Source organism: Neomonachus schauinslandi, chromosome 1 (assembly GCF_002201575.2).
Source record: "Neomonachus schauinslandi chromosome 1, ASM220157v2, whole genome shotgun sequence".
In the NCBI taxonomy this organism is placed as follows: domain Eukaryota; kingdom Metazoa; phylum Chordata; class Mammalia; order Carnivora; family Phocidae; genus Neomonachus; species Neomonachus schauinslandi.
The window spans coordinates 201,281,209-201,300,351 of NC_058403.1; the positions used below are offsets into that span (position 1 = coordinate 201,281,209).

General features: G+C 58.7%; 3 protein-coding genes across 4 annotated transcripts; 1 reads left to right on the forward strand and 2 right to left on the reverse strand.

The window, feature by feature from the left end:
* Positions 1–2,394: 2,394 nt before the first annotated feature.
* On the forward strand, positions 2,395–10,535 carry CRLF1 (cytokine receptor like factor 1). Its single transcript, XM_021683193.2, has 9 exons — positions 2,395–2,561; positions 4,411–4,712; positions 5,022–5,151; positions 5,319–5,488; positions 6,501–6,658; positions 6,750–6,918; positions 9,424–9,611; positions 9,735–9,777; positions 10,290–10,535. Exons 1-9 carry the CDS (start codon positions 2,395–2,397, stop codon positions 10,301–10,303), a joined length of 1,341 nt encoding a protein of 446 aa, XP_021538868.1. The 3' UTR covers positions 10,304–10,535.
* Positions 10,536–10,922: 387 nt separating this feature from the next.
* Positions 10,923–13,693, reverse strand: REX1BD (required for excision 1-B domain containing). The gene is made up of 5 exons (XM_021683108.2): positions 13,581–13,693; positions 13,404–13,486; positions 12,817–13,021; positions 11,787–11,866; positions 10,923–11,153 (listed from the first exon to the last, which is right to left on the reverse strand). Exons 1-5 carry the CDS (start codon positions 13,680–13,682, stop codon positions 11,081–11,083), a joined length of 543 nt encoding a protein of 180 aa, XP_021538783.1. The 5' UTR covers positions 13,683–13,693; the 3' UTR covers positions 10,923–11,080.
* A 1,340-nt stretch (positions 13,694–15,033) lies between these two features.
* UBA52 (ubiquitin A-52 residue ribosomal protein fusion product 1) lies at positions 15,034–18,910 on the reverse strand. Of its 2 annotated transcripts, none has more exons than XM_021683249.2 (5): positions 18,803–18,910; positions 17,638–17,751; positions 17,283–17,369; positions 15,325–15,427; positions 15,034–15,231 (listed from the first exon to the last, which is right to left on the reverse strand). In XM_021683249.2, exons 2-5 carry the CDS (start codon positions 17,738–17,740, stop codon positions 15,138–15,140), a joined length of 387 nt encoding a protein of 128 aa, XP_021538924.1. In that variant the 5' UTR covers positions 17,741–17,751; positions 18,803–18,910; the 3' UTR covers positions 15,034–15,137. The 2 variants fall into 2 exon arrangements, with proteins under 2 accessions (XP_021538924.1, XP_021538923.1); XM_021683248.1 differs by having other exon boundaries at positions 17,638–17,748; positions 18,803–18,884.
* Positions 18,911–19,143: the final 233 nt, after the last annotated feature.

Genomic DNA, 19,143 nt, shown 5'->3' on the forward strand with positions numbered 1-19,143 from the left:
GGAGCCGCAGTTCCCCCGCCCGAGGGTCCGGCTTCCGCGCCCTAGGCCTTCTTACCTGGGCCGCCCGGCTGGGGATACCCGGCCCTGACCCGGGGGGCCGGGGGGAGCCGCGGCCTGGGATTCTCTGAACTCCGGGACGCGGCGGGTGCACGCAACAGCGCCAGCGGACTCGGAGCTGTAGAGACCGAGGGGCCCAGCTCCCGGGCAGGGGCGCACGCAGTAGGCGCGTTGGGTGCTGGCTCTGGGCGGCCCCCCCCCCAGTGGAGGGATGAGCCCCGCGAGGAAGGCGGGGCGGCGGGAGGGGGGCCGCTCTGGCCGCCTGGCGCGCGGCCCGGGGTCCCCGGGGACGCGCCTCTCCGCGGGCAGGCGCCGCCGCCCTCCCCTGGCGGGACCCCGCGCGCGGGGGTCCGCGGAGTCCCAGCCACCGGCGGGCTCGGAACCATTCCTGGCCAGGCTGCGCGTGGCTGAGAGCCTCCACCGAGAGAAATCTTTGTGAGCGAGTGGGTGAGAGGGAGAGGGAGAAAGAGCCAGCGAGTCCGGGCACCGCGGGCCCAGCCTTGGTCGGGGCGGGGGAGGGGGGGGCACCGGGAACCCACAGCCCCGCAGGCCGAGACCCCTGCCCTGTGAGGAGCTCCTGGGCTGCGGCACTCTCTGTCCCCCCACCCGAAGCACACCCCCTCCAGGACACCGTCTCTACATCCAGACCCTCTCTGGGACACACCCAGAGACACACAAAGACACACTGGCTTGTGGCCCGTCGCCCTCGCCCTCAGATGAGCGCACACTGCATCCCAGATGCACATTGGCGTACCATCGGGGCGCGCACACACACATTCCACATTCGTGCTCACACACATTCCGCAGGGGGAGGCAGCACAGGGGTATACAGGCAGAGGCTGCCCTAGACGTTCACAACCGCGGCAGGCACCCCATCCAGGCGCTCAGGTCCATTTGGGCCAGCACACATTGCTCCCCAGGCCATCCCACACTGAACAGAGCTGTTTGCAAGCTTCCTTTGGTGCACCTCCAGAAAGGACAGGGTCTGGGCACCCCCTGGGGGCACTTAGTGAAAGCCCAGCCTGCCCAAGATGCCTGGGCAGGTGAGGGGCTGCCCCAGGCCCTCCTGGGGTCCCTGGCAGTTCTGCTAGACAGTGAGCAGAGCCTGTAAAGACTACTCTTAGTGACCGGCTTTGTTTCCCAGCTCAGAGAGCAGCAGGCAAAGGTGGTGTGGTGCTTGGAGGGATTGTTGTGCGTGTGTTTTTTCCTTTAAGGGGGAAGAAATTAAATAAAAAAGATTCTCACACCTCAGCAATATGTTTCTACTTACGGTGTGTCTTAGCACCTGACCAGCAGGCGGGTGGGTCGTAAAGTGTGTGTGCAGGTACCAGAGAGACAGGAGATGGGGACCCCTGTCGGGACCCTGGGATGGAGGCCACCCTCCTGCCTTGCTTGCAGAGAATCTCACACTTTTCCCTTTTAAAACACATGGTGTTCCTTTTTAATAACGGCAGTGGCTCCAGATTGGGAAGGGAGAAGGAAAAAACTTTTAAAGGCCCCAGCTCTGTGTGAAAGGCAGGGAGGCAGGGAGCAAGGGGGTGGGGGTGGCTGTCCAAAAGCTTAGCTCAGGGATCTGCTTTGGGGAGCCTTCTAGGAGGCCCCCCAAACCAGGCAAGGGCCCCCACGACCTTAGTGGGCTGTTCCCAGCTGCTTCGCCTGGCTTGGAATGTGTGCATCCAGGTCCCCCCCCCCCTTGGCCCATTGTTTGGGGAGGACTGAAGGGAGTTGGGAGCCTGCTGGGACCCCAGAGCTGGGAGGGGCTGGAATCTTAATAGTTCCTAGGTGCTGCAATGTGTTGGGCCCTCTGGACATCATGATCTCATCTCATTAATCTCCCCAACAGGTAGAACTTATTTTCCTCCCATTTTATGGAGGAGGAAACTGAGAACTGGAAAGGGGAAACCAGTTGCTCAGGTGTTCCAGCTGGGATTGGCACCGCCGTCCCAGGAAAAGTCCTCCCTCTGACCTTTTCTGGTGGAACGTGGTGGTGGTGGGGGGGGGCTGGCCTGTCCAGGCCCGCCTGGCCTTGCCCTCTCGCCCTGTCCCCCGCCCAGCCCCAGGAGGGCAGCTGCAGCTGCTGGCAGGCAGTCCACGCCAGCCCAGGCCAGGCGGGTGTGGCAGAGGGGCAGTGCCCCCCAGCCAAGACCCCCCAGAGAGCCCCTTCCTGGCTAGACCCTGCTGGTGGGTGGGGGGCCGGAGGGGCGTGACCTACCCCCAAAGGGTTGAGAGTGGGCCTTGGGGTCCAGGCAGGCCCAGCCGTGCCTCCCACCCTGCTGGGGGGGCCCAGGCAGGAAGCGGTGGGTGGGCCGGGGCAGAGACGCTGGCACGCCCGAATTCATGCCGAAGGAATTCCGAATTAGCGGGCGGCTGGCTGCCTGGGACCTCCGGGGCGGCCCCCTGGCCCCCGCCCCCGGCCGCCCCCGCCTCCTCGGCTCTGGCCCGCTCAGCCGGCTCCTTCGCACGGACGCCGAGACCTCCGGCGAGCCCTGGGCCAAGCCCCAAACGCAACTGTGATCCCAGGCTCCAGCAAGAAATGGCCCTCAAGCCAAGTTTGCCCCGGAAAATTGTCAGGACCGGCCTGGAGAACCGCGTCCACCCCACCTCGCCCATCTGGGGCAGTGAGGGCCAGCACAGGGCAGCCGCTGCCATTCAGAGTGCCTCCCAAGGGGCCAGGATCACCCTGTCCTTGGCTGCCATCTCAGAGAATCTGGGCTACCTCCCCCTGTCCTCTGCTGCCCTCCCCCCACTCCCTTTTTACAGCTGCCTGGGGATCCTTTTAAAATGTAAATCCTCCCCTGGAATAACCCCTCCCTGCAGGTCTTGCTCTGCTGATCTCCCAGACCTCATTCCCCACCATTCCTGCCCCAGGACCTTTGCACTTGCTGTTCCCACAGCCTGGTACTCTCTCCTAGATATTTCGATGGTGACTTCTTTCACTTTATTCAGGTCTCAGCTCAAATGCCTCCCCAGATAGGCCTCCTGGGCCATTGAGCTGCCACCACTACCATGTGCTTCACTTTCTCATATTTATTTGTTCTTTCTCCTGTTGCTCCCTTGGATTCAAGGCCCACAAGGGCAGGAATTTTGAGTATCTTGGTCACCATTGTGCCGCCAGCTCCTGGCAAACTATAGGTGCTCCATGCATGGATGCATGAATGAATGAATGAACAAATGAACGAATGAGTCCTCACAACTGCTGCTGGTGGAGGGAGAGGCCCCTTCCCAGAGGTTCAAAGAAATAAAATGAATGGGCCAAGCTTCCGCAGTGAGCTGGGAGCATTTGAACCCCGGTCAGCCTCGTTTAAAGGTCCCACAGGGTTGTTCCTTAAGACAATATTTTCACTCCTCTCAAACGTGTGGTTGATACCATGATGCGCACTTCCCAGATGGGGAGACTGGGGCTCAGAGAGTGGTATCAGGGTCTTGGACTCTGCAACCTCTCGCCCTTATCTGGACCTTGACTTCTCCTCAGATAAAAACAGACTCCTCTTAGGTTCTGACCTCCAGAAGGGGAAGCCCTTGGCATCTGAGACCCTCGTGCCCAGCACCCAGTTCACACACAATCCTGTTTAGGAAGTCACTTTCCATCTAATCTTCACAATGGCCTTAGGGATCATGAGCTTTCTTGTTCCCATTTTGCAGATTAGGAAAAATGAGTTGAAAGAAAGAACAATGATGCCAAGTCCCTTTGGGTGGGGGTTGGGGGCCTAGAGTTTGCCCCAGCCTCCTTCAGTTCCAGCAACAGCACAGAGCAGAACTCTGGAGACCAACAAATTGGGGTTTAAATTGTGTGCCCTTTCCTCACTCAGTGACTTTGGGCAAGAGATAATTTCTCAGAGCCTCAGTTTTTTCATCCACAAAATAAGAAGGATTCTAGTAGGAGCCAGGGCACCCCTTTTTAGAAGTGTCTTTCCCCCCAAGGACACACTGTGTGTGAGGTTCTAGGGGTACAAATCTTTTTTTTTCCTAATTGCCAAGAATAAAATGAAATAAATAAAAGAAAAAAAGCAGAATGTAATAGTTGTCAGAACTACGGGCCGAGCAAGATTTACTTGAATCTGAGTGGACATTTATGCCTGCGTTTTGTGTCCACTCCCAGAGCCTTGAGCAAGTCGGTGAAGAAGCATCTTGGAAGGACCTGAGTTGTGGAATCACACAGTCCTGGGGCTGAATCTTGGTTTGGCCACCAACCTTGGGCTGGTCACTTGGCCTAATTGAACCTCAGTTTCCTTATCTGTAAAATGGGAGGGAGACCATAGGAAACAGCTCCTTCGCAGGACTGCCATGAGTCCTGGAGGTCCTAGCATGGTGGGGGACAGGGGGCTCAGGGCGACTCCATCTCAGGCCTGACAGGCCCTCCTCTCTGACCCCAGACACGGCTGTCATCAGCCCCCAGGACCCCACGCTCCTCATCGGCTCCTCCCTGCAGGCCACGTGCTCAGTGCACGGGGACCCACCAGGCGCCACAGCTGAGGGCCTCTACTGGACCCTCAACGGGCGCCGCTTGGCCCCGGAGCTCTCCCGTGTGCTCAACGCCTCCACCCTGGCCCTCGCCCTGGCCAACCTCAACGGATCCAGGCAGCAGTCTGGCGACAACCTTGTGTGCCACGCTCGTGACGGCAGCATCCTGGCTGGTTCCTGCCTCTATGTTGGCTGTAAGTGGGCCCCCCGAATAAGCAGGGGTAACTCTTGGGAGCCGCATCTCCCTCTGGAGAGGGGCATTGGCCCATGACTGACAGTGGGCATGCCAGCACAGATAGAGAGGTAGGGACCTCTGGGGTGGAAATGAGAGCCTGGAACCCCCACTCCTATCCCCAAGAGACTCCAGGCAGGCTGTCAGGTCAACATCCGCTCTGCTCAACCCTCCTTCCCCTCCAAGGTGGGGGCCCAGCTGGTGGCTAGCAACTTCTCCACCTATCCAGGGCTGGTCCAGACCCTCAGCCCCCTGCACCCCCTTTCCCCAGTGCCCCCAGAGAAACCTTTCAACATCAGTTGCTGGTCCAAGAACATGAAGGACCTGACATGCCGCTGGACGCCGGGGGCCCATGGGGAAACCTTCCTCCACACCAACTACTCCCTCAAGTACAAGCTGAGGTTGGTGGTGGCCCTTGGGTGACGCGTGTTCCAGCCTGGCTGTGAGGCCTTGGCAAAGCCCACCCTCTCCAAGCCCAGTGTCCCATCTGCACTCTGGGGCTGCCACGGGGAGGTCTGGGGGCCTGAAGGGACAGTTGTGTGTCCTCACACCCCCTCCTGCCCCGCAGGTGGTACGGGCAGGATAACACGTGTGAGGAGTACCACACCGTAGGGCCTCATTCCTGCCACATCCCCAAGGACCTGGCTCTCTTTACACCCTATGAGATCTGGGTAGAGGCCACCAACCGACTGGGCTCGGCCCGCTCTGATGTGCTCACACTGGACATCCTGGATGTGGGTGAGCCCCCCACCCCAGCTGCTAGGCCCACGAGGGATCCTGCACCCCCTCTCCTAGCTCAGCTCTCGGCTGCAGCTCCAGCCCCGACCCTGCTGGTTGGGGCCGGGAGGAACTAGGCATCCACCCATAGGTCCCCAGTCCCCTGAAGCAGCCAGGATACCCCCACTCTGTGGAGAACACCTGGCCTGGCTGCCTCCCCCTCGGCAGCCCAGGTGTGCAGGAGGGGGCCCCGGGGGAGCTGGGAAGGGGCGCCCAGGTCGGGAGGCGCCCCAGGAAGCCTCAGCCTGGAGCTGGGGGGGGGTGCGCAGGCGGGAGGCAGGAAACGGATGATCTGCGAGCAGAATTGGGCCTAATCTAATTAGGGTGTTTCTCAGCCCCAAGCAGGCCTGTGCCTTAACCCTTTCAGACCCTTACTAAGGCCTCAGGGGGAGAGGCCAGACCTCCATGCTGCCCACAGGGCTCCCAGAAGGATCCCCAGAAGGCTGGTAGCCACCCCCGCCCCCAGTCTGCTTCCTGCTTTGCTTCCTCAAGTCCTAAAGCTGCAGTGAGCAGGTTCTAAGCCTCAGTTTTCCCTCTGCACCAGCAAGGCTGTCCTATTGAAAACCTCTGCAAAGTAGGAAGGATCTGGAGGTGCAGGTGGGCAGTGGGGGGTCAGGAGGAGCTTCCCAGGGTTCTGGCAGCCTGCTGGCCCCCTGGCCTGGGCATAATAATAACAATGTCATCAGCCAGGCAGTGTCTGCTTTTCCATCGGTCCCTGAAGATAGGATTATATTTCTCCTGTCACAGATAATAATGGTGATAACAGCTAACATTAATTGAATGCTTCTAGGTGCTGAGTGTTTCCCAAATACTGTCTAATGTAATCCACCCTTCTGGAAGGGGGGAGGGGGGAGAGGGCAGAACAGAGGCAGGTGCCTCCCAAGCCATGTGCTCTGAGATTTGAACCCAGATGGGGGCCGGCCAGGTCCAAGGAAGGCTGAGTGATTAAGCCCTGCCCTGCCCCGTCTCTCAGTGACCACCGACCCCCCACCCGACGTGCACGTGAGCCGAGTCGGGGGCCTGGAGGACCAGCTGAGTGTGCGCTGGGTTTCCCCACCGGCCCTCAAGGACTTCCTCTTCCAAGCCAAGTACCAAATCCGCTACCGGGTGGAGGACAGCGTGGATTGGAAGGTGCCTGACAATCCCCCCGTCCCTCAGCTCCGACCCCACTCTGCGCCTCCCCGCCCCCACCTCTGGCCTCTGACCCTGCCATTGCCACCAGGTGGTGGACGATGTCAGCAACCAGACCTCGTGCCGCCTGGCCGGCCTGAAGCCGGGCACAGTCTACTTCGTGCAAGTGCGTTGCAATCCTTTTGGCATCTACGGCTCCAAGAAGGCAGGGATCTGGAGCGAGTGGAGCCACCCCACGGCCGCCTCCACCCCTCGCAGTGGTGAGCACCCCAGCAGGGCTGCGTGGTCAGGAGACCAGTCCCAAAGCAGCCAAAGCCTTTGTTTCTTTGTTTCCTCCAAGAGAGCAGAGTTCTCAAATTGGTGGCCCTTAGGGGCCAAATCTGGTCCTTGGATCCATTTTCTTTGACCTGTCATTTGAAAAAAAAAAAAGTTTGACCTACTTGCAGACATTTAAAAACAGGAAGTTTTCACACAAATATCCTAGGTTTCTTAGAAAGACTGTCTAGAAAATGTTGGGGCGCCTGGCTGGTTCAGTCGGAAGAGCATGCGACTCTTGATCTCGGGGTTGAGTTCGAGCCTCACGTTGTGTGTAGAGATTACTTAAAAATGAAATTTTTTTTAAAGATTTTATTTATTTGAGAGACAGCGAGGGAGAGAGAGAGAGCACGAGTGGGGGGGGGGCAGAGGGAAAGGGAGAAGCAGACTACCCCCTGAGCAGGGAGCCTGATGCAGGGCTCAATCCCAGGGCCCTGGGATGATGACCTGAGCGGAAGGCAGATGCTTAACCGACTGAGCCACTCAGGCACCTCTAAAAATAGAATCATTTTTTTTTTTAAGATTTTATTTATTTGCGAGAGAGACAATGAGAGACAGAGAGCATGAGAGGGAGGAGGGTCAGAGGGAGAAGCAGACTCCCTGCTGAGCAGGGAGCCCGATGTGGGACTCGATCCCGGCACTCCAGGATCATGACCTGAGCCGAAGGCAGTCGCTTAACCAACTGAGCCACCCAGGCGCCCCTAAAAATAGAATCTTTAAGCAAGAAAATGTAACAGGACACAGCCAGAGTGTGTCCACAGCCCCTATCAGGCCCCATCATTCAGGGGCCTCACTCTCCAGTTGCCCCACCCCCACCTGGCACATTTTGCCCACCTGTGCCCTCTCTCGAGCCCCTAAAGACAAGGGAGTTTGAGACCTCTGCTTCTGAGGCTGATCGGCTACCAACTCTCCCTCTGATGGGCCTTGGGTTCCCTTTCTGATCAAGGTGGGGGGTGGGGACAATCAGGAGCCTGGATCTGACTTCCCTTGCCCTCTGGGGTTTCTCTAAGCCCATGATCCTCCATTCTCTCCTTGGTGAAATGTTACGAAATACGTTAATTGAAATGTCTGACCTCAGCTTTTCCATCTGGAAAGTGGGCACAATAATACCCACCTCAGGCTGTTGTTAGGGTTAGATGAGATAACCCAAGAAAGTGCACTCATGGTGGGCGCCATCTAAGTGTTTGCAGGTAGTAGTGACCAAGGCTCCCATCTCTTGCTCCCCCATGATTCCCCCCCCCCCCCGGAAGGGAATCCCTTTTCTCAGGTGAGGACACTGAGGCCCTAGGACGTTCAGCCAGCCCCCAAAGTCACACAGGGATCTGAACTCAGTTTCCTGGAAAGTCCAGGCGCATGCTCGTGGAATGATGGGGAAACTGAGGCCCAGAGGGGGGGTTCCAAAGCTAGGGAGGGACAGAGCCAGGCTCCAGCCAGTTCCCCAGCCCCCATCCTGGGCCCCTCCAGGTTCTGGGGGTGGGCGGGATCTACGACGGCCGGGAGGGGCCTGCGCCTTGGCCCCTGCTCGTGCCCAGCACCTGCGATTCTTGCGCGGGAGCCAGCAGGCGGCTGCGTCCGCTGGAGAGGCTGGGGAGGCCGGGGGAGGCCAGCAGGGGCGGTGGGGGCCGTGGCCGTGCCAGGGCCTGTCAGCGGGTTCCCGGCGTTATTTATGATGTGAGGCCGATGTCCTTATCTGCCGGCCTGCTAGGGGCTGGCTGCGGCCGGCAGCTGGACCGACAGGCCGGCCTCCCACCTGGCCCTCCCAGCCCACTCCCCATCCCACTGGCTCCCGCTCTCAGGCCTGTCCTGGGGGCTGCCTCCCCGCCGCCCCCACTCCGGGTCTCCTCTGTCTCCCTTCATCCCTCTGTCATTCTCTTCCCCTGTACCTCTCTGCATTTTTGCCTTTTTTGGTTTCTGTGTCCCTACACGCCCATGGTCTCTGTCTCTGCCTGCTGCAGCCCTCTCTTGATCTCGCCCTTTTCTATCCCTCTGCATCTCCTTGGCTGTCCCCTATTGCTTTGGCCCTCTCCACATCTCCCTGTCTCGCCTTGTCTCCATCTTTCCATCTCTGCCTCTCTCTCTCTCTCTCTCCAGCTCTCCCTCACTCGTGTCACTCTTGCCCTTTCTCCGTCCCTTGCTCTGGGTCTGGGTCTCATCCCTCTGGCCCTGGCTCCTCTCCTTCTTCCCCTCCCTTTCACTCACACCTGGCTCAAGCCACGGGAATGAGGTTCCTGCAGGAGACATGGGGGAGGAGCCCCCTCCTTCCCCTGCCTCCCACCTCCTCCCGGGCTCAGCTGGGCCGCTGTGCTGAGCGGTGCAGAGGACCCGATCTGGAGACACCGGGAGGGAGGTGCCCAAGGGGAACACGGTCCCGCCGAGCCGCGGAACCTCCCTCTCCTGCCCTCGCGCGCCCTCTGCCGGGCGCGCCGTGACGCTGCCGCTCCCCCCATCAGAGCGCCCGGGCCCGGGCGGCGGGGTGTGCGAGCCGCGGGGCGGCGAGCCGAGCTCGGGGCCGGTGCGGCGCGAGCTCAAGCAGTTCCTGGGCTGGCTCAAGAAGCACGCGTACTGCTCGAACCTGAGCTTCCGCCTCTACGACCAGTGGCGAGCCTGGATGCAGAAGACACACAAGACCCGCAACCAGGTAGGAAGGAGGGACCGGCGGGCGAGGGATGGAGTGGTGGGGGCAGAGAGGGAATCGGGCTGCGGGGGGGAAAGGGGGGAGGTCCGCAGCCCCCAGACACTGCCTCCTTCCTTCCAAGCACAGGACGAGGGGATCCTGCCCTCGGGCAGACGGGGCACGACGAGAGGTAAGGGAAGCCCACCCCAGCTGGGTGGGTGGGCAGGGAGGGAGACAAGGGCCCCTCCTCGTGGCCACAGGCCGTGGGCCCCCCACCCTCAGCCTTAGAGTTGTTGAGATGGAATCCCTTCCTCCATCTCCTATTTATCAGCATTTCCTAACACCCAGTGATTGTCTGGTCCTGTGGCCTTCAGCCTAGTAAAAGCATCTGACCCCCGCAAATGTCCAAAGTGGAACATAATCCTCAGGAATGAACATACTCATCCCAGTTAGCATGTATGAGCACCTACTGCATGCTCACCCTGTGCCAAGAGCTTTACCTACAGGAGACCCCTTGGGACAAACAGATATTCTTACTTCTCAAAGGGGAAAACCAAGGCCCTGAGAGGGGGCAGTACCCTACCCAAGGTCCCCAAGCTGAAAGTGGCAGGACCAGGACCTGAAGTGGGGCTTCCTCAATTGCTCTGTTGTACTGGCCCCTCCCAGGCTCCCTGCTTAGCTTGGCTTCCCCTCTGCCTGCAGGTCCTGCCAGATAAGCTCTAGGGACTGGGGCCACCCTCCCTGCTGCGTGGAGACACGGGGGCCGCACCCAGACTGGGGGCTAACTCTGTACCCTCACCTCAGGGCACCCAAGCACCCTCGGCAGGAGCTGGGGTGGGTATTCTGAGGGTAACAACATCTTTGGCCTCCACGTGAGGCCACTCTTGGGTGCAACTCCAGTGGGGGTGTGTGTGAGGGTTGGCTAAGCTGCCCAGAACCCCTGCCAGGGCTGGGGGTGAAGAGGGGTCATTGCTCCCCCCCCGCCCCATCCAGGACCCCTACAAAGAGTCTTTTTAAATAAACAAGCTATTTAGGTGCCCTGATTGTGAAGATATTTGGGGCTGGATTGGCCCAGGGTAGGGGCTGTGGGGTTTAGAGAAAGCATGAGGAATCCTAATGACCCTATGGGATTGGAATCTTTGCATCCCAGAATTTCAGACTCTCCAGGAGGTGAACTATCTGGCTTTAAACTCATTGGAGGGTGTGATTCAAAAGGCCAGCTCTACTGGGAGCGGGGGGTGGGGGTGTCTTGCACCTGCCATCCCTGGCCTTGTGGGGCCTCCTCCCCAGGGACACCCATCCCAGCACCCCAGGACACAGAGACAGTGAAGCAGCTGCAAATGAAGGGTCCTTTATTGTGGGAGTCACAGCAAACTCAAGGGCTGTCAGCAACCTGGTGGAGCATGACCCCAGCCAGCTGACAGTCCAGGGGTGGGCTGGGTGCCATTCACGCCATTTCCTGTGTCCCTCGGCGTGTTCCTGGGGAGCCACCATCACTCGGCAGATTCTGCATCAAACCTAAGGTCCTGAAGAACCTCGCTGATTGCTTCCATGGTTTTAATTACCCTACAAGAGCGCATCGGGACTATAAATAAAACCCAGATGGGGAGAATTAGCCGCCATTGCGCAGCTCCTAGGGGGCTGTGGCAAGCCCCGGGCCCTCCTGCCTACCGCCAAAGTTCCAGTGGCCAAGAGGACCATTTGGCTGCCAGGGAAGGAGGGGTGGTCTGTGGGTGAGGGTGGGCAGAGAGAAAAAGCCACCTTGGTGGGTGCCATCCGAAGATGTGCTGTGTCACAGAGCAGAGAGCCTGTGGGCGAGCACTCGGGTGTGTGCTGGAGGGGGGCTGGAAGCAGGAATGTGCAGGCCTGTGTCTGGTGGGCCTGGGCAACCATGTCCAAGCTCAAAGTCCAGCCATGTGAGCGGGATTGGCATGTGTGAGGTGCCCAACTGTGTCCCGGAAATGCACGGCGAGTCTGGTGTGAAATTGCAGGGCGCGTGCACTTGGGGGCAATGTGTGCTGTATGTCTGGGAGCCACCAGGTCAGGACTCCAGTGTGCATACCCTGAGGGTTGTGTGCAGGTCTAGAGGGTCAACCCAGTATGACCGTGCCAGCCCTGGGGCACAGCTGGCTAGGGATGGGTGCCTGAAGGTGCACGTGCAAATCTACCACCGCCAGCCCCCTGGGAAGGAGTGCTCACTTCATCTTCAGCTGGTGCATCTCCAGAGTGTTCTCCTGCCCAGACAGCTCTGGTGCCCCCATCAGCTGCAGCAGGGCCACCTGGTAAGGGCAACAGGGAAGCCGTCACAGCCGGCAGAGACCCTCGACTGCCCTCCCACACAGATCAGGGAGGGAGACGCCAGAAGCACCCAGAAAGGCAACGAGGACCCCGAGTCTCAAGGGGCGGTGCTTCGCACGGGAGGAGTCTGGGATTCAGTTTAAAGGGGCTCCGGAGGAGGACCGGGTGGGCAGGCCCTAGAGTGAGTGGGTGGTGCCGCGTGGGTGTGGTCGCAGGAAGGCGTGGTAGGGGAACAGCGGAGAAGGCTCAGCCTGGAATTGGTGACGGGTGGAGCAGGCAGGGCCTCATAGTCTCAAGGATGTGGCAGGGCGTTATAATCCCAGGGTGGAAGTAGGCCAAACACCTAGACTGGGATTGGGGTCTCCTAAAGGAGCGTGGCCTGGAAATCTCAGTTTGGAGGGTCATGTGGGCGTGGCCTCGGGTGGGCTGGGTCTGGGAATATTGTGTTTCGGCCAGGATTGGCTGTAGGGGCAGAGTAGGCGGGGCCTTGGAACCCTAGAGGAGGAGCAGGCCCAGAACCTAGGCTGGGATATAGGGTTACTCAAGAGGGGGTGTGCCGTGGAAATTCACACTCTCCAATCTGCAGGGGGCTGAGGGCCAGACCTGAGGCAATGGGAACAGCCAAAGGGGTAGGAGCGGAGTTGGGGGCCGGCCCTGGGCATCCCGGCAAAGCGCTGGGGCTGCGGGAGGGGCTGAGATGAAGTGGGCCTGTCCTGGGACTAAACAAAACCTGAATGACCCAGAGAAGGACTGGAGGGGTCAGAGCCAGAGAATCCCGAGTGAAACCTTAGTGGAGTTTTGAGGTGGAAAAGGAAGAAGTGGGGTCTGGGGCGGCGGGGGCCGGATTCTGGCCCCTCCCCCATGAGGCTCACAGCGGGCCGTGACAGACCAGGCGCTGTGTGGGGGACAGGGGCTGGGGGTGGGGCCTCACCGTGGCCAGGCGAGTCTGCTCCAGCTGTTGCAGGCTACGCACGTGGCTCGCGAGCAGCGGCTGCCCTCTGGGTCCGGCCAGCTCGGTCTCCACCGCCAGCACCTCTCGCGAGGCGGCCGCGAAGGCCTGGGTCACCTCGTGCACCGTGCTCCGGTAGCGCGGGAAGTCGTAGGGCGGGCCGCTTCGCAGGTACTGGAGGTGGCCTCTGCGGCAGGTGGGGGTCCTGAGGCTACGCCCTCAGGTTCTCAGGCCCTGCACCCGCACTGACCACCTGAAAGCCCCCAGGAAGTGTCCCTGGACCCCAGAGTGTGGAGGACGCTCTCTGACTCCCGCAGGGTAACCGGAGATGGGCCCACTCCTGCGCTTGGGGAAGGGCGAGACGCCACGTGCAGTGGTCCATCCGGCAGTGGGGCCGCACCCTGGGTCCCAGAGGGGGAAAGCAAAGATCTGGTCCCCCAGCGAATCCCGCCCCCACCTCTGACAACGCAGCTGCACGGGGATCCAGCTCCGCCCCCAGGCACGCCCATCCCCGGAACCGGCAGGGGCTGCACTCTGCGACCCCTGCCCACCCCTGCGCCCGCACTTACTCCTCCAGCCGGCGGAAGGCCTGCGCGCGCTCAGCCTGCAACTGGTGGATGCGCTGCACCAGCGCCCGGATCGGGGCATCTTTCTACGGAGCGGGGGGCATGGCTGGGGCATGAAGCCGACGCCCCCAAGCCTGCACCGCCCACCCCGCGCCTGTTCCTGCTCGAGCCCGGGCTCACCCAGGGCCACGCTGGCTCCTCGCGCTCCGGGACACCGGTAGCCACTGCAGTACCGGGCACCGAGGGGACGGCGGAGTCCGCCACGGCCTCGGCAGTGATCATGACTGCGCAGCCCCGGCCCCGCCCAGGACTACGGTGCTCCGCTGCGCCAGGCGCCCCCTGCAGGCCCGGAGGTTTTTCAACCTCAGCCTGTGGCCAGCTAAAACGGAAACCTCAAGATCCGGAGCAAAGACCAAGACCGGAGTCTTAGGCCTCACCTGCTCCACCCACCCCCCTGCTTGTTCCCGTCGAGCGCGAGCGCTTGCTGTCTATGGTGTTTGTCCTCGAATGTAAGGCTTCGTATACAGCAAGGCCGACCCTCGGTTTGTATACATTTATCCCAACATCGACTTCATTTCAACCTCACATCCTGTCCCCACTCCAATAAAGAAAACAGAACCCGAGAGGTTATATTCTGTCGTCCAAGGTAACATGGCTGTGACATGAGGATTTGGACAGAGGTTCGATACTGGAGAGCCCAAAAGGCTGGAATCCAGCTGTTGAACAAATGTGGCAGGGACTACATGCACTCCTCAGAAATGACCTGAAAGAGGGCCTGTGCAAAGGCCCTCAGAGTCTGGGGTAGGCACAAGGCCAACAGGGCCTCATTTTAAGGGTAAGGCAGGCTTCGGAGCTTTCTGCTGGGGATACAGTATGTAGTTTGAGCTTTGGGAAGCTTCTTTCTCCAGGGATAAATGTGGGAAAGGCCAGAAAGATATTGGTAGCCTAGCCCTAGGGTGCAGGGGGCAGTTGCCAGGGGGAGGAGACCCGTGAAAAATCAGACACCAGCCTTTAGCTGGCACCCCAGGTCTCAGCGGTACTACAGCATCACTGTCCTGGCCTGTCATCTGACACCAAGTCCAAATCACCCTGAGACTAGAGGATGGCCTTACCAGGGCCAGTCCAGGGCACTACAAAGCTCACCTGATTCTCAAGAGCATCAGCACAAGTTTTATGAACACCAAGGCTCACTCCTCCAAGATTGAGGTCATAGGTCTCAGGTGGGGCCCAGGTGCTCCTCATGTTCAGCAGAGAACAGGTTTGACACTAGGTGGGGTGTTGGTCTACCCACCCACCCTCAATACCTCCAGGGCACAGGCATGGAAGTCATCAAAGTGCCTGAGGAGGGCCCAGCCAGTGACATAGCTGATCTGCAGGCCCACAAGAGCCTGGGCTGCAGGGGGTGGGGGGGAGGGGTTCTTTATTCCCATCTGACAAAATCCAGATGTGCAGGTTCACTAGGCTATGTGGCAGAGAGCCGAGACCACAGCACATTTTATAGATGAGACAACCAGAACTCAAAGGACACAGGACGCTCAAGGGCTAGGCAGACTCAAGTGACAGGGAGTCCCTAAGGGAGAGGCCCACAACTCAACCAGCTCCTCGTTGGACAGACCAGCCACGCAGACACCAGTTACTGCTCCAGTCAATGAAAGGGAAACTTTATTGAAGCCCCAGGGCCTTGGGGCTCGGGCAGGAGGCCGCCCTGCGGGAAAAGGAAGAGCCGGTGGCGGGGCCTTATTTGACCTTCTTTTTGGGGCGCAGGTTGTTGGTGTGGCCGCACTTCTTCTTGCGGCAGTTGACAGCGCGGGGGTGCAGGCGAGCATAACACCTGCACAAAGATGAGAGAGACCAGTGAGGGCACACCCCAACCCTAAGCCCTCCCCACCAGGGCTGCCACCCACCCCCCTCTGAGAGTACACACTTGCGGCAGATCATCTTGTCGCAGTTGTATTTCTGGGCCAGCTGGCGGAGGGAAGGCTCGATGATGCCACCCCGGAGGCGAAGCACCAAGTGCAGGGTGGACTCTACAGGAGGGTTAAAGAGAGACAGTGACTAAGCCTGGCCCCAGCACCTCAGGTGCAGAGTAGGGTCCTCCAGACCAGAGCTTCTCAAATGTGATGGGGTATTCTACACACAGATGGCCACACTGGCTCAGACCGCCCCACAGAACCTCCATCTCACTTCCCACTAGCCCCTGGGGAGTCTGAGGCTAATACATGCCAACTATAGTGTGCATCACGGGTTCCTGACAGACAAGGCAATTTCTAAGTGGTGCAAAGATGATCTTTCACCTTGCTGAGCAAAATAATTAAATCTAGTTGCTACAAAAAGTGACATCAAGGGGGTGCCTGGCTGGCTTAGTCAGGAGAGCATGTGACTCCTGATAATAAAATTTTTAATTTTTATTTACTTATTTTTTAGAAGATTTTATTTGTCAGAGAAAGAGTGAGCACAAGCAGGGGGAGCAACAGGCAGAGGCAGAAGCAGATTTCCCACCAAGCAAGGAGGCTGATGCGGGGCTTGATCCCAACCCTGAGATCATGACCTGAGCCAAAGGCAGATGCTTAACTGACTGAGCTACCCAGGAGTTCCCAAAATCTTTCTTTTTAAAAAATTTTATTTATTTTAGAGAGATAGAGCACGAGTAGGGGAAAGGGCAGAGAGAATCCCAAGCAGACTCCCTGCTGAGCCTGATCTGGGGCTGGATCCTAGGACCCTGAGCTCATGACCCTCGCTGAAATCAAGAGTCGGTCACTTGGGCGCCTAGGTGGCTCAGTTGGTTAAGCGACTGCCTTCGGCTCAGGTCATGATCCTGGAGTCCCGGGATGGAGTCCCGCATCGGGCTCCCTGCTCGGCAGGGAGTCTGCTTATCCCTCTGACCCTCCTCCCTCCCTCTCATGCTCTCTGTCTCAAATAAATAAATAAAATCTTAAAGAAAAAAAAAAAAAAAGAGTTGGTCACTTAACCTACTGAGCCACCCAGGTGCCCCAAAATAAACTCTTTGGGGGGAAAAAAATGTGGCACCAATTTTTACAATAGTGATACAATTTCTCTTATCACCTTTTTTTTTAAACATCTTATCATTTTAAAGATTTTATTTGTCAGAGAGAGACGAGAGAGAGAGTGCACAAGCAGGGGGAATGGCAGGCAGAGGGAGAAGCAGGTTCCCAGCTGAGAAAAGAGCCTGATGTGGGACTCAATCCCAGGACCCTGGGATCATGACCTAAGCTGAAGGCAGATGCTTAACTGACTGAACCACCCAGGCATCCCTAAGATTTTATTTTTAAGTGATGTCTAGATCTGACAAGGGGCTTGAACTCACAACCCTGAGGTCAAGAGTCCCATGCTTTACTGAATGAGCCAGCCAGATACTGTTTTAGCGCATTTTTAAACAAAACAGTCTTAAAAGGGGCGTCTGGGTGGCTCAGTCGTTTAGCGTCTGCCTTCGGCTCAAGTTATGATCCCGGGGTCCTGGGATCGAGCCCCGCATCGGGCTCCCTGCTCCGCTGGAAGCCTGCTTCTTCCTCTCCCACCTCCCCTGCTGTGTTCCCTCTCTCGTTGTGTCTCTGTCAAAATAAATAAAATCTTAAAAAAAAAAAAAAGGTAAGCAAGTAAGCAAGAACATGAGAAACCACTGCCACTTGGAAACCTAAGTGGAGACCATAAGATCCTTCCCCCCAACAAAAACATTATTTCATAAAAGTAAAACTCATCAGCCCCATCTGATCCTCACCTTAAGACAGCTTCCCCCCCCCCCCCCCCCCCCCCCCTAAGGCCCCCCCCCCCCCCCCCCCCCCGCCACTGCGAATGAGGCCATCAAAGCTTGATCCTTGGTCCTAGATCTCATGGGGCCCTGTCCAGCCACCCTACCCCCAGTACCTTTCTGGATATTATAGTCTGACAGAGTACGGCCATCTTCCAGCTGTTTGCCCGCAAAAATCAGACGCTGCTGGTCAGGCGGGATGCCTGGAGAGAAGAAAGCTCAGTTACTGAGGCTCTGGCAAGCATATTATTGGCAGTTTCTCCTCTCCCCACAGGGATGCTCTGGCATTACCCCCAATCTGTCAAAAGGGAAACTAAGGTAGAGAGAACAAGCTGCTTTCCCAAAATCACACAAGGGAAGTACCAGCCAAGGCTGAGGTCTATACAAGCCCAGCACCCATCTTGCACATGACAGTGGCTCCTCTGGGTTGGGGACTCCTGCGGGATAGCCTCTGGACTCAGCCCAACTCACCCTCCTTGTCTTGGATTTTGGCTTTGACATTCTCAATGGTGTCACTGGGCTCGACCTCGAGGGTGATGGTCTTGCCCGTCAGGGTCTTCACAAAGATCTGCATCTCTGCGTCTGCTGGAGGGTAGGGAGTAGGAATGGAAGGGTGAGAACTGCAGTCTGAGCAGCTTGAGCTCAGGGGCTGGCAAGCCTTGGCCCTGCCAGCCCTGTGCCAGCATCAACCACAACTACAGGCCCATCCCAGTGCCTGTTTCCTTCCACCCCTCTAAGCCTGCAGCCCAAACTTGTCCTATAATCAAGGATCATGCTTCCTCCACCTTACCCGGGGGGCCCCTGTGGCAAAGTGTGCTTCACGGGAACAAGGACTGTGGTTATGCTCCTTGGGCCCAGCAAATGAGATTGTCAACTTTGATGATGGAATGAGAAGTACACGGCTGGGGCACTATTTTGCCAGACACATTTTCTCTGAGTGTGGTCTGGAGATCTATCCTCCCTCCCCTACCCCTCTGTAAGCCACATTTGCTCCACAAGCAACCCTTCCTGCAACCTGAGTGGGAATCCCATTTTAGTAGCCACCCCTCCAACACACTTTCCTCCCTTGCAGTTCTCTCCAACTCCAAGCTCAGACACCCAACACCCTGGCTTCCTTCCCAGTTTATACCCAAACTCGCCAGACCACGCTTCCTGCCTTTGCTCCAACCCATAAGCAGTATCTGCCAACCACGTGCCAGGTACTTGTTTACACATAATTCCATCGTTCCCCCCCCCCCAAAAAAAACCCTAATTGGTGGACGCTACCACTCTCTCCTTACGGATATATTAAAGAAGGCAAGTAGAAAATAACCTTGTAGGGGGAAGAGGGATTGGCGCTGTTACATGGCACGGAAAAAAGCTACACGCTTCATACCACTCCTCCATTGAGAGGTTTGCTCAGGAAGAGCATCCACGCCCCCAGACCTCGCGGCATAGCTTGGGCTGCCAGGGCACACAAGACACTCTCCCAAAGTCCGGTTCGCATCCCGGGACCCAGTCCGGGCTCCGAAACCCGGCGCCCAACTCAGCCGACTCGGCCGCCCTGCGGAACCTGGCCCACGCGGACCGGTTTCGGGCCGCCTCCTCCGCTACCCGGACGCCCGCGGCCTCCCACAGCCTTCCGCCCGACCCCGACCTGGCGCGAATCCGCAACGCCGCCGCCACCAAACCGCTCGGCCACCTCGTTGAAGAGAAAGAGGGTGGCGGAACCGGAAACCGCCGAGGTGCCGCCGAGAGCGCCTGCGCACCGAGCACGCTGCGCCCTTGCGTCACAATTCGCGCCGCACGTTTTACCCCACCCGGCCCCGCCCTGCTGCCATGTTGGGTGCTGGCAAACGAAGCCGCGGCGCCTGTGGGCGAGCGTCGCCAACCATCTTCCGCACTCGGGCCGCGTCCTCCAGGTCACGTGAGGGGACGGCTTCACCTTTCCAGGTGTTTCCACCTGTTGTCTGTGGGTTGGCCAAAAACTGATGGCGC